The sequence below is a fragment of the Myodes glareolus genome, chromosome 20 (assembly GCF_982192425.1).
Source record: "Myodes glareolus chromosome 20, mMyoGla1.1, whole genome shotgun sequence".
Lineage (NCBI taxonomy): Eukaryota > Metazoa > Chordata > Mammalia > Rodentia > Cricetidae > Myodes > Myodes glareolus.
In genome coordinates this window covers 46,599,595-46,611,672 of record NC_142045.1, presented here as the reverse complement: position 1 = coordinate 46,611,672, position 12,078 = coordinate 46,599,595, and the positions used below count along the sequence as shown (strand labels likewise).

General features: G+C 46.2%; 1 protein-coding gene and 1 long non-coding RNA gene across 3 annotated transcripts; one reads left to right on the top strand and one right to left on the bottom strand.

Moving 5' to 3' along the window:
* Nucleotides 1-4,156: 4,156 nt before the first annotated feature.
* Nucleotides 4,157-5,779, top strand: LOC148118814 (ral guanine nucleotide dissociation stimulator-like). Its single transcript, XM_087899535.1, has 3 exons — nucleotides 4,157-4,329; nucleotides 4,877-4,924; nucleotides 5,385-5,779. The coding sequence occupies exons 1-3, from the start codon at nucleotides 4,262-4,264 to the stop codon at nucleotides 5,572-5,574; spliced, it is 306 nt and encodes a 101-aa protein (XP_087755661.1). The 5' UTR covers nucleotides 4,157-4,261; the 3' UTR covers nucleotides 5,575-5,779.
* Nucleotides 5,780-6,498: 719 nt separating this feature from the next.
* Nucleotides 6,499-10,936, bottom strand: LOC148118813 (uncharacterized). 2 transcript variants are annotated; one of them, XR_015735779.1, is made up of 3 exons: nucleotides 10,469-10,936; nucleotides 7,914-8,158; nucleotides 6,499-7,621 (listed from the first exon to the last, which is right to left on the bottom strand). It is a non-coding gene; the product is annotated as an uncharacterized LOC148118813 (long non-coding RNA). The 2 variants fall into 2 exon arrangements; XR_015735778.1 differs by lacking the exon at nucleotides 10,469-10,936 and adding an exon at nucleotides 8,460-10,132.
* Between the last annotated feature and the right edge of the window lie 1,142 nt (nucleotides 10,937-12,078).

Sequence of the window (12,078 nt, the reverse complement as noted above, 5' to 3'; positions counted from 1 at the left end):
AATTGAGCAAAACTCTGAACTCAACCATATGACATCATCAAATTTAGCTGTTTGCATCACCCTGAGTATTCTACACCTGCCTGGTTCCTGCAACTCAGAACTGCCAGATGTCTCCAGAAAGGTAAGGAGACAAAGATTTTTTTATTTGCTAGGTAGAAATTTTATTTCAAATTCAATTTAGGAAAATACAAATATTGATAATAAAAATTTCATTTTTCACTTCTTTTTTCTGAGGTTTGCCAATAAAGCTTTATTTTTTATTTTATTATTTAAAAAAATACCAATCCAAATTCCCACTACCTCCCCTCCTTCCACTACCCTCCCACTCCTTCCACACATCCTCCTCTCAACCACTCCAATCCTAAGAGAGGGCAAGACACCCTGTCCTGTGGAAAGTCCAAGTCCCTCCCTACTACATCTAGGCTGAGCAAGGTATACATCCAAAGAGAATAGGATCCCAAAAAGCCAGTAGATGCAGTAGAGACAAAACCCAGTGCCATTGTCATTGACTCCTCAGTCTGCCCCAACTTTCACCCACATTCAGAGGGACTAGTTTGATCCCATGCTCATTCACACCCAGTTCAGTTGAAATTGGTGAGCTCCCATTAGCTCAGGCAAATTGTCTCAGTGGGTGAACCCCTCATGGTCTTGACATCCTTGCTCATACTCTCCCTCCTTCCACTCTTCAACTAAACCTTGGGAGATCAGTCCAGTGCTCCGATGTGGGTCTCTGCCTCTGTTTCTATCTGTTGTTGGACTAAGGTTCTGTGGTGATATTTAAGATAATCATCAGTCTGACTACAGGGCAAGGCTGTTCAGGCACCCTCTCCTCTATTGCTTAGGGTCTCAGCTGGGGTCATCCTAGTGGATTCCTGGGATTTTTTTTTAGAGCAAGGTTTCTTGCTAACCCCCAAATGGCTCCCTCAAGCAAGATATTTCTTTCATTGTTCTCATATCTGTCCTTCCTCCATCTCGACTATCCCATTCCCTCAAGTTCTCCCCATATAAACCTTTCTTTACATCTTACTCCCTGGCTTGCTGTGTAGCTGGGTGGCTGACTCCTAGAGTTCTCTTCCCTTACTTGTTCCTAGATATTGCTCCTCCTATATTTCTCCTTCTATTTATTTTCTCTGACTTCCAGTCTCCCATCCCTTCTCCTTCCTCACTGTTGGACGTTCAGCTCTTTAGTAGACCAATCAGGTGTTTTAAACAGGCGCATAACACAGCCTCACAGTTTAAAAACGTAATATAAAGGAACGAAACACATCTTTGCATTACCAAACAGATGTTCTATAACCTAAACAAATGTAACACATTATAAAATAATAATCTACAACATCTGACTCAGAACATCATTTCCTCATATTGTATAGCATCAATGGATGGAAGATAAAGTTAGGGTCCAAACAACCTGTCATTGCAGACCCAAAATTATTCAATATCAGCCAAATAGGCCTTCCTTCAAATATCTCCCATTGTAATAAACCTGTTAGCATTGCATCTGCACTGAACAAACAAGAGACCCATGAAAGTTGTCCTTTATTTTTAGACACCCAATCTTAACACATGGTGCCCTCATTCAAGGGTAGTCTTCCTCCTTCCTGTGCCTTTCTGTAAGCGTCCTTACAAACATGCTCAGCCACATCTGTCACAAGTGGAAGGATTTGAGACAAGTTAACAATATATACTACCCATCACAGGGGGGAACACTGGAAATCATCCCCATATGGTATTGCACTGTGATGGTCACATTTTAACATACGGTCATAAAGTATTTTCATTTTTCTAACAGAAAACTCCCCTCTATTTTATAGAAGGTGACTTTTTCTCAGAATTTTGAAGTACAAACTTTTAGCCTCAAGGCTAAAATGAGAATTACAACCATGCAAAAGGTCAGAGATCTCTGTGTTTGCCTCTTATGTCACAGATTTCTCTGGTCAGTTTCCTAACTGAGAATTATCCAAAAATATTTGGAGAAGGCCATCCAGTTCATCTCGAGAGCCCATCGGTTTGCTCTGATGGGGAGAACACTTACGATGCGTTTGACACACAAACTGACAAATTGTGATGGAAGAAAATGAGTGTGAAGGAGACCCCACCCCAGTGGCAGCACGGGCCCCACAGGCAATGATGTAGAGCCCAGAAGTCCAACTGCTCCTCGTCACAATGAAGAAATATAGGTAAGTATAGATGTTCTATTATCACAACTTAAAAGATTCATTTACACCTGAAAATATCCTTTACAACAAGCAGTGATTGGGAGTTTACTAAAACCACTATAAAGTAAAATATTACCCGTACATTACAGGCATTTTCCTGCTGGTAGAAACTGCCTATAAATTTTCAAGAGAAATTTGACAGTGGGTCTTCCAAAAGTTCAACAAGAAAGCTAAGAATGGAAAGAGACACACTATGACATTTGAGAATAATGGAACACTTCTTTATCTGAACACCAGAAGTGTGACTATGAATAAGGATGTGACCACTGAAGCATCTGACAGCAACATAACAGAGGTGCTTGTTCAACGAGGCATCAAGAATCTCATGGTGTAATGTGTGGTCAGACAGCATTGAGTTGTGAGATTTCCCACTAGAGGGCACTCAGTTCAAGTCTCTAAGATTAACAACAGCGTAGAATATAGGGAAGAAGAACATACACAATGACAGAATGAGCAGCCAATTTTAGAATGTGGCGCAATATATATTACAAATGATTATTACTTTGATTGCATGCATTACACAGGAACATTATGCATTTGGAAATCTGTAACAAAGGCTGCATAAGTTAAAGTACCCCATATAATTATATCTGCATTCTCTTTAGATGCAGAGGAGCCAAGAGCTAAGAAAAGACGGCCTTTCATATCTCTGTTGTTCCACAGGGGCTCTGTGCTTCACCAGGACCAATTGTGCGCAGCTTTCCAGTTGCTAAGACAGGAAAATTCTTGGGAAATGATCTGCCATTTGTGAGGATGGAAATCTGCCCACAGCAGTTCTGGTAGGTCTCACATGGCCCTTCTCTGGTTGTCCGAAGGACAAAATCCTGCTTCTCCTAAATACCCCCACTCAATTCTATCCTCAAGTGGAGAAACAAGTGTGCATCAAATCATTGGCTTAAGATTAGGAAGGTAAGAGGGTGCTATTCACCAGGAGCTGTGTATTGGAGAACTTGCAGAAATCACTTATCCGTTGTGGAAAATCTGATGGAAGTAAATAAGTAATGCCTTAACATTAAGGTGGGTTGGGTACCACAGGTGATGTAAGTAAATAAGTAATGCCTTAACATTAAGGTGGGTTGGGCACCACAGGTGATGTAAGTAAATAAGTAATGCCTTAACATTAAGGTGGGTTGGGCACCACAGGTGATGGAAGCACCAAATCCAGTTCAATGTCCTCTTCGTCCATGACAGTTTGTGCACTGCACCTATGCACACCATTGGTCTGGTTCTCAAGAAGAAGGAAACCATGCTCTGTGCTGTGGATAGAGTGACAGGTGCTTCCCTTTCTTCCTCTCAGGACATCCTAGCCTTTATTAGTGAAAAAGGGCCAGTCACCGAAGGCATCTTCAGAGCATCAGGTGATATAAGAGCATTCCAAGCCCTTAAAGAAAGACTGGATTCTGGAACAGAAGTGAACTTCAACAACGAAAGCGTCCCTGTTGTGGCATCTATCTTAAAGGTAAGGAGTGTCCTCGCGTCTGCTGCGCTCAGGAATCCTCTGAATCTGTGTGAGTAGTTGCCTTCATTGTGTTTAGTCTTGAAGGATGATAGAGTGAAAGGGTCAGGAAAACTTGGAATGATAATAACCAATCATGACATTGCAGTCCTGTGCCGGTTCGAACCACCCACCCTGATCTCTCCTCAGGTTGAAAAGTATCCTGAGATGTTCGTCCTGGAGGACCAAAAGGAGTCCACCCCAGAGGACAGGAAGGAGTCCATCCCCAAAGACATGAAGGAGTCCACCATGGAGGACAAGGAATCAGCCCCGGAGGACAAGAAGGATGCCACCCCGGAGGACAAAAAGGAGTCTGCCATGGAGGACCAGGAGTCTGCCCCGAGTACATGAATGTATTCAGCTTCAAAACTTTGACTTCCATGTAGAATGGGAATTGCGAGTCTCTCATTGCCTTCCTTAACACATACCCTAGAATCTTAAACTTTGGAGATCTGGAAAAGGTGATCGAAGACCTGATCACTTCCCTTCAGAAAAGTTGATTAAAGACCTGATCACTTCCCTTCACAATGGGGACCGCGAGTGCCTGATGGCCTTCTTGAGCGCCTACCCTGCTCATACCACCATGGAGCAGGTGCTGGATGTGCTCTTCAGGCGGTGAGTGCCCACTTCCCGGCTCAGAGGCCTCACATCCTCTTGTCCTTTATGGGAAGCCTCTGCCTTTCTCTGGGCCTACTTCGTTGCTAGAGTCTTGTCAGGAGCCAGCAGCATGTAGCAGACATTACTACCTCTAGGTTGGGCCCTAGGGACTGCTGTGTCCACAGCTGAGACCCTAATGAGTGTGGGTGTCCTTCAGGAAGCTCTCTATCCTTGGCCAGTTTTCCTGAAGCATGGTCAAAGCGCTTCTCCCATTGGAAAGGGGGTTCTAGAATTCATATTGGAGCACCCGATAGAGATGGGTCTTGAGTGGAGACCCGTGGAGGATAATCCGAGGGAAGCTGTGTCCACTGAGATGTCTGGGTAGACATGCCTCACAGACATATTTGAAGCACCTACAGAATGCAGGTGAACTAGTAACCTGAGAGCAGAGAGAACTTCTAGGCTCTGGACTTTGATTCTGCTCCAGGAGTCAGCAGGCCCCCCAGATGTCTTCTAGGTAGGGAACTGGGACTCCACAGGTAACATCCTTCCTGATCTCCTCCAGGTATGCATGCTTCCACCCCGGCTGCCAGGAGGATGAGCAAATAAAGGCGTAAGTGAGCTTTACAATCTGAGAAAGGCGGGCCTTGGCTCTGCAGGGTGGGCTCCCTGGGGTACCAAGGGTGAGGGGTGGCCAATGCTTGGAGCTCACGTTCCACGTTTCTACTACCATACTGAGGTCTAAGCATTGACCGGAGGGTGAAAAGAATTGCATGAGCACGGTCCTTGCAATTGGGGATATGGGGAAAGCCTGTGGCCTCCGGTGGCCCTCTGAGACCCTACCCTCATCTCAGTCCATGGCATGAAGGCTCGCTCAGCTGTGCTCCATTAGAGCCTGAGCATGGGGCGCATGGAGCTCCCTGCTCCCATGGCCCTCTCAGTCCTGCTCATTGTCCTCGTATGGCTACGGGTTGGATATCCCCTCCTTTGCAGTCTCACATGCACGGCGTCTTGGGCGGGATGGCAAAGGAAAGTCCAGGCCACTAAGTGTCCTGTCTGTTCCTTTCCACCAGGGCCATCTGCACCCTCCTGGACACGTGGACGAGCGTCTTCCCCGGAAACTTTGCTACACCAAAAGGCATGTCAGTCCTGAAAAGGGTAAAGAGGTACCTCATCATTCACTGTCCCTACTCCGATACCCTGATACATGTATATGAGCTCCTTGTGAGACTGGTGTCGGAAACTTCAGAAGAGGGCGATTAAGAACAAGCCAGGTAGGTGCTTGACACTGTGAAGAGGTCTCAGGACCTGGTCTCGGGTTTCAGGAATGATTGTGGGATTGCCACACCAACTCCAGTGTCGTCTGTGTGACATGGCATATGTCACTATGCCGGATGGGAGCTGCGTATCCTATGGGACTAGGCTTCTTGGAGATCAATGGCAGATGGCCCGGTATAGGCCACCCGTTGAGGCATACACGGGTTTCTCCATTAGTTGGCTATGTAGGATATGAGCTTTGCACCATCTCTTTTATAATAATGACATTCTTTATATCTGCAAGACAAGGATTATCTCTTCAGGAACAGCTCTGGGATAGGGAAGCACAGTGTGGGAATGTATAAGACTACAGCAGAACCCTTGCCATACACGGGGGTGTATGATCATGGGGCGCATGGAGCTCCCTGCTCCCATGGCCCTCTCAGTCCTGCTCATTGTCCTCGTATGGCTACGGGTTGGATATCCCCTCCTTTGCAGTCTCACATGCACGGAGTCTTGGGGGTGGGGGTGGGGGCAAAAGAAAGTCTAGGTCACTAAGTGTCCTGTCTGTCCCTTTCCGGACACATGGATTGATAAGTTCCCTAAAGACTTTTCCAAGGCATCAGACATGTCCATTCTGAAGAGGTTGAAGACCTATTTGATTCTTAACATGCCCTACTCAGATGTCCTTGTCTGTGTCCATGAGCTCCATACCAACTTGCAGGCAGAACTGGCAAGTGATTCAGAGGATAGCGACTGAGAAAGTGCCAGGTAGATGCTGGGCACTGTGAGGCGGTCTCAGGACCTGGTCTTGCGTCTCAGGAATGACTGGGGGATCCTTTAGAGGCTCCTCTTTGCAGGAGCAGTCACCGGACCCTAGCCTGGGCATGTGATCTTTTGGAGGATAGGATCTGGGAATCCAGGCAGGCAGACATGGTCTCTCCTATGTTTGGAAAGACTGAGAAAGAGGTCTCATCCTGGGCATGTTGTCTCCTGTCCCTCCACTGTCACTTCCCCTTCTAGAGATGCTTGCATCAGCAGCACATCTGTCTCCATCCTTAGATCCAGAGAGCTGAGGCAGAACTGCACATCCAAATCTAGAGTTCCAAGCAATGAACAATCCAGAATTAGCAAGAACCAGAGCAGCCTGAGGTCAGAAAATCCAACGTAAGGTCCTGTGTCACATGTACAGCTGGAGTAGCAGTCGGGGTCACATTCCCACCTGCAGTCAAGGATACTCCAGATACTCAACCTCTTACTATGTCAGCAGACACAGTGCAACTTCACCTGGGGGGGTCCAGAGATTGGCCGGGCCTACTTGCTTCTTTAGGCGTCCCTCATCTCTCTGCTCGGCAGACAGCACCAGCTCTATTGTTCCCCACAGAATCACCCCCTTATTTCAACCCAGCAGCATTCCAAGACCCACAGCCAGCTTCCCCTCTCCTGAGTAACAGCCTTTGTATTCTTCGAGCTATTTTCAATGCTGTGTTAAATTAAATATTGCTTTTAACTAATCGTTGTTTGTTTTTCATTGTGTAAACTGCGGTTACAGTGTTCGCTCAGCATGCTTGTACACGGCCTAGCAGGATCCCCAAGCATATCACACTAGTTCTGGGAGAGGCTCCATGGAGACAGACCATCTTGGAGAAAGGGAGGCAAAAGCCACTGCTTTGACGGGGACCAGGTGAATATCTGAGAGCTAGACATTGTGTCTCGCTGCTGTCTGCTGGGGAACTAAAGGCCAGGGTCAGGTGCTAGATCTCAGGCTGAGCAAGAGTCCTTCCGAGGGCTTTCTGCTCTAGGTGCAGCCTCCTGTGTCTGGGTAGCAGTAATCTTTGTGAAGCAGATGAGGACTAATTGTGATCTCGTGAGATCCTTGCTTCCCATGAGCACAAGGCCAGGCCCACACTCACCGTCGCCCATAGTAAGTACACAGTTTGAAGAGACGAGTGGCCACAGTTTCCAGGAAGGTTCTTTCATGCTGTTGACGATGTTTAAACCATGCTGATATTCTTGAAGTAATACTCGGCTTTTCTTCAGTGTTCGGGACCATCTATGAGTAACAATGTCAAGTTATAAATAATAGTATTAATAATAATAATTATAAAGAAACATTCCTCCAGTGTTCAGGGATACAGCTTGTAGCCACCCAACTGCCACTCACCCTGCTTTTGTGGCCCCCTCTCCCATAAAATTCCATTGATGATTCTATCACCAACTGTCACACATAACTGACCTTGGGCAGCTAAGGTGCTTGTGTCCCCAGAGAGACCAACTGAGTGCGCAGGACTTAAAGGGGTCACAGATCTGTTCATTATAGCTGCCTGGGGATAAAGGGAACTCACCCACCAGTCTCAGTTCCATGCATCAGAGAGTCCACATCATTGCACAGGGATTGAGCTTCAGTAATGTATTTATCCATAGGGTGAGGGGGCATCAATTGTGCAGGACGTCTTCTGGGAGGCCCCCATCTTGACAGGGCCAGAATCAGGATTCCAGGTAAAAGACAGCATCAGAGTGGGCCAGTCCAGCACAGCAGGAGGGGAAACTGACTGAAGTCATGTAGTGAGTTCCAGGACAGGCTCCAAAGCTGCAGAGAAACCCTGAAGAGTTGATGTTGTCATTTCAAATCCTGGATCTGCCCCACACCCTGTTCCACTGCTTTTAGCCTCCCTCAGGCCTGGAGGAGCCCAGGTTGTAACATGAAGGAGCCTGCTTGTTGGGGTTTGTATCCTGCCCAGTTCCCCTCAGCCAGCAAGCCCCAAAGAAAATCACACAGAGGACTCCAGAAGATTATAAACTGATTGGCCCATTAGGTCAGGCTTCCTAGTAGCCCTTGTAATTTATATTAACTCATTGTTCTTATCTATGCTAGCCACACGGCTCAGTACCTTTCACAGCTGGGCAGGTTATATCTTGCTTCTTGGTGGTCTGGACAGGAATGGAGGAATGGGCTTCCTCCTTCCTAGCCTTCCCCTTTTCTCTTTGCTCCATTTCTACATCCTGTCTGGTTTTCCCGCCTATACTTCCTGCCTGGCCAATCAGCATTTATTTAAAACATGATTGACAGAATACAGACAATTATCTCACACCACTAGGTGGTGGGTCCGGCCTGGAAGCCAGGCAAGTCAGCATTCAGCAAGGGCAGGACTGCTCTTTTAGCATTTTCTCAGACTTACTAAACAAACCAGTTCTACACACAAACTTGCACAACGTTAAAACACTATCCCTTACTCCATGAACAACAACTGCATCTCCCTCAGAGGGGACCCGAGACCCTAGTCTTTTCATTCACAGGGTCGTTCATTTTCACGTCAACCCTAAAAGTGGGTATAAGCATTCTTTCAGAATACAAATGAAGAAACTGAGTCAAATATCTTAATAATTCTCTTGACATCAAATGCTATCCTTTGCTAATTGTACCATCCAGAGGATTTACATACATTGCAGTTACACTGGCAAAAATGTGGTTAAGATAATGTAATTGTTGCTCCATGCAGCATTGGAGGAGGTTTCCAAGTAATATTTTATAGTTGAAAATATGTACATAGTATTTAATTCATTATGAAATCAAGTTGGGTCCATAAAAATTGGATCCACGTTGTTTCTTTTTTAAAAAATGATTCATTTAACTTATTTTATGTGCATTGGTGTGAAGGTATCATATCAGATCCCCTGGAACTGGAGTTATCAGCAGTTGTAAGCCGCCATGTGGGTGCTGGAAATTTAACCCATGTCTCTGGAAGAACAGCCAGTGCTCTTAACCACTGAGCCATCTTTCCAGCCCTAGCACTGGTTCTTTTATATCTAACTCTTACTAATTTTTCTCCTTTGATAGATGCATATGTAATGGCTACTCAGTCCATTTCCCCATCTCCCTCCTAACTCTGTCAACTCCCCCATCACCTCTTTACTCTTTACAAGTCTCTTTCTCAGATTTACCTCTTTGTGTTTTGTTTGTGACCCACTGAGTTTAGGAAGGGCTGTTTGTGAATATTCGATTTGAAGTAGTTCTGGGAGCCTTTTGAACTAGTCACCACATCCTCCTGTGAATATCAAAGGGGAGACAAAGCCTGCTTTCTCCTCAGAATCTACTAGTGGCCAGTATGTCATCGGGATGGGATACCGTCTCACCAATTTTGTCCAGGCTTGGCTGATGACAGGCCCTACCTTGTGCAGGCCCAGTCAACGGAGGCAGGCGTAACCGCTGAGAGATTGACTGCATAGCTGTGTCATGCCTAGAACACGGCATTTCCCAGCCCCTTTCTCTGTCTTCTAGCTCTCACATTCGTCTGCCTTCTCTTTGAGCGCGTTTCCTGAACCTCAGACAGGACAGTATAGTAGAGGTACTGTCTGTAGGAACGAGCATTCAATTTTCACGTTTTCTCAGCACCTTGAGCAGCCATGAGTCTCTGCATTCACTACTATTTATTGCAAGCGGAAGCTTCTTTGGGTACGACTAGGACTAGCATCTGTCTATTGCGTATAATCAAACATTATTTACAAGATGTAAAGCTCGTATTGTTGCAACAGTTCTGCAGCTGTCATATGCCACCAGATGGCAGCATCAGACATTCTTTTCAAGTTGCTCTGTCTGGTCTAACATTGCCAGGCAATGTGATACACAACCTAGTTAACAACGAAGCAACTAATACATGATGAAACACTTCACAACCCATTCTTACTGCACAGCTGTCTAGTTGCTCCCAGGAAATGAGGGCAGGCTGTCTTTTAAGGTTTCTGTGATCTCTACTGTCTCACTCTCAACCCAGATACAGGACGAATACATTTAGTTTCAATTTCACAAAGATAGAGAAAAGCAGAAAGCCTTTCCCTACCTGTTACAGGATTAATCATTAGGAACCCATCATTTTCAGACAGAATCAGAAACAAAATATACCTTCTGCTAAGTCTTCCTCAGTGCCACAGGCTGGGTGGGGTTGGCAAGGAAAGTTCCCCAGCTTTCACTGAGATGTCTGTGGTTCCTCAGCAGAGGCAGAAAGGGGTTGGAGAACTGGAAATATAGAAGTTGGTCGGCCACAAAATTTGTGAACTTGAAAGGAGAGGCAGAAAATGGTTGCTTTCATGAACTACAGTAACAGTTGATCCCTACCCCCTGCCCCATGGAGGATCCAGTGGTGGTGGTGATGCTGTTGGCACTAACATGGGTTTTGTAGATTCTTGAAAATCTCATGTGTCTTTTCAGGTCACCCCACCCAGACCAAGAAGGGTGGACATGGAATAGCTTCATAATACTGATGAAGCTCAACCTCAAAGCCTCATGCAGGGGTTAGGCCATAGAGGAGGATGCCAATGAACTCAAAGGCAGAAGACATATATCATAGACCTTACTGGCTGTTAGGAGGACTTGGTCCCACAGACATACACCTTATGACAACCTTATGACACAAACCTACTTTGGAGCTCCTTGTTCAGGGGCCACACATTCTGGAGGACCTTGGTGGCTAACAAGATCACAATTGTCACTGCTGGAGCCATGAGCTTGGCTGGTTATATTTTCATGCATGGAACCAGCAAGGACTCAATGAGCCCATACTCGTGAGTCCTTGGGCATCCACCCAAATTCAGGAGCTTATTACTTATCCAACACGGAACAGATAAGTTGTCAGCTCCTTAGGCCTCCAGTCTACAGGAAGAAAATGACTAACAGCACACACCATGGATCATTCTGCTAGGGTAGAGACAAGCTATGAAGGAACTCTAAGATGCAGTGTCTCGGGCCACCTTCAAAACTAACCCTGCTGGGCCCGGCGAGGCTGTTGGAGTCATGTGACTGGTATGAATCTGACTTTAGTGTGAAATGCTAAAAGATACGCTTAGATCAAAAATAGTTATTAATAGAAATCACAAACTGTGTGTACTGCAGTGACCCCTGATTGGTCAACAGCCGCAGCAGCACAGGGATAACAAGATGACAGCAGTCACCCAGGAAAGCCCATACTCCGTCTGAATTTCCGCACAGTGTGCAGTGGTGGGAGGCCTGGAAGCTGCTCTGAGGTGAGTAATGAGACAATATAAAGAACCGTGACCGATCTGCAGCAAGAAAAGACACTGCTTCGTGAGAATTCTATATCCAAATGACCTGCTGGCTCAACGCACAGGTATCAACCAGCTGAGGGAGAGAATAGCCAGGTGCACTCTGAGCTGGCGGCGGGTAGTACAGCGGGGGGGGGGGGGGGGTGATGGAGGAGGTTCTAAAACCAAACGTTCATTGGGTGCCAGATGAAGGCGTGAGTCACTGGAGACATCAGGAGACTATCCACACTATGAGGAGGCTATCTACCGACCATTGCTGGCTAACAAAGTCATAGGGCCTGAGTATTTCTCTGCCTGGGGCCCATTTTCTTATCTTTGTGGGCTAAAGAGCAACCTCAAAAGTGTGAGAAGCAAATTTCCAATCTGGGCTTCCTGGTAGCTGGATCACAGCTTCTTGGGGAGTTTCCTGAAGCCAGCATTGCTGTCTTGAACTCACTCACTCCCCTGTCTGTG

Excerpts from the sequence above, each read along its gene's own strand:
- LOC148118814 (XM_087899535.1), top strand. The coding sequence starts at position 4,262 with ATGGCCTTCTTGAGCGCCTACCCTGCTCATACCACCATGGAGCAGGTG. Across the intron at positions 4,330-4,876 it reads CTGGATGTGCTCTTCAGGCG|GTATGCATGCTTCCACCCCG; the intron begins GTGAGTGCCCAC and ends GATCTCCTCCAG. Across the intron at positions 4,925-5,384 it reads GAGGATGAGCAAATAAAGGC|GGCCATCTGCACCCTCCTGG; the intron begins GTAAGTGAGCTT and ends CCTTTCCACCAG.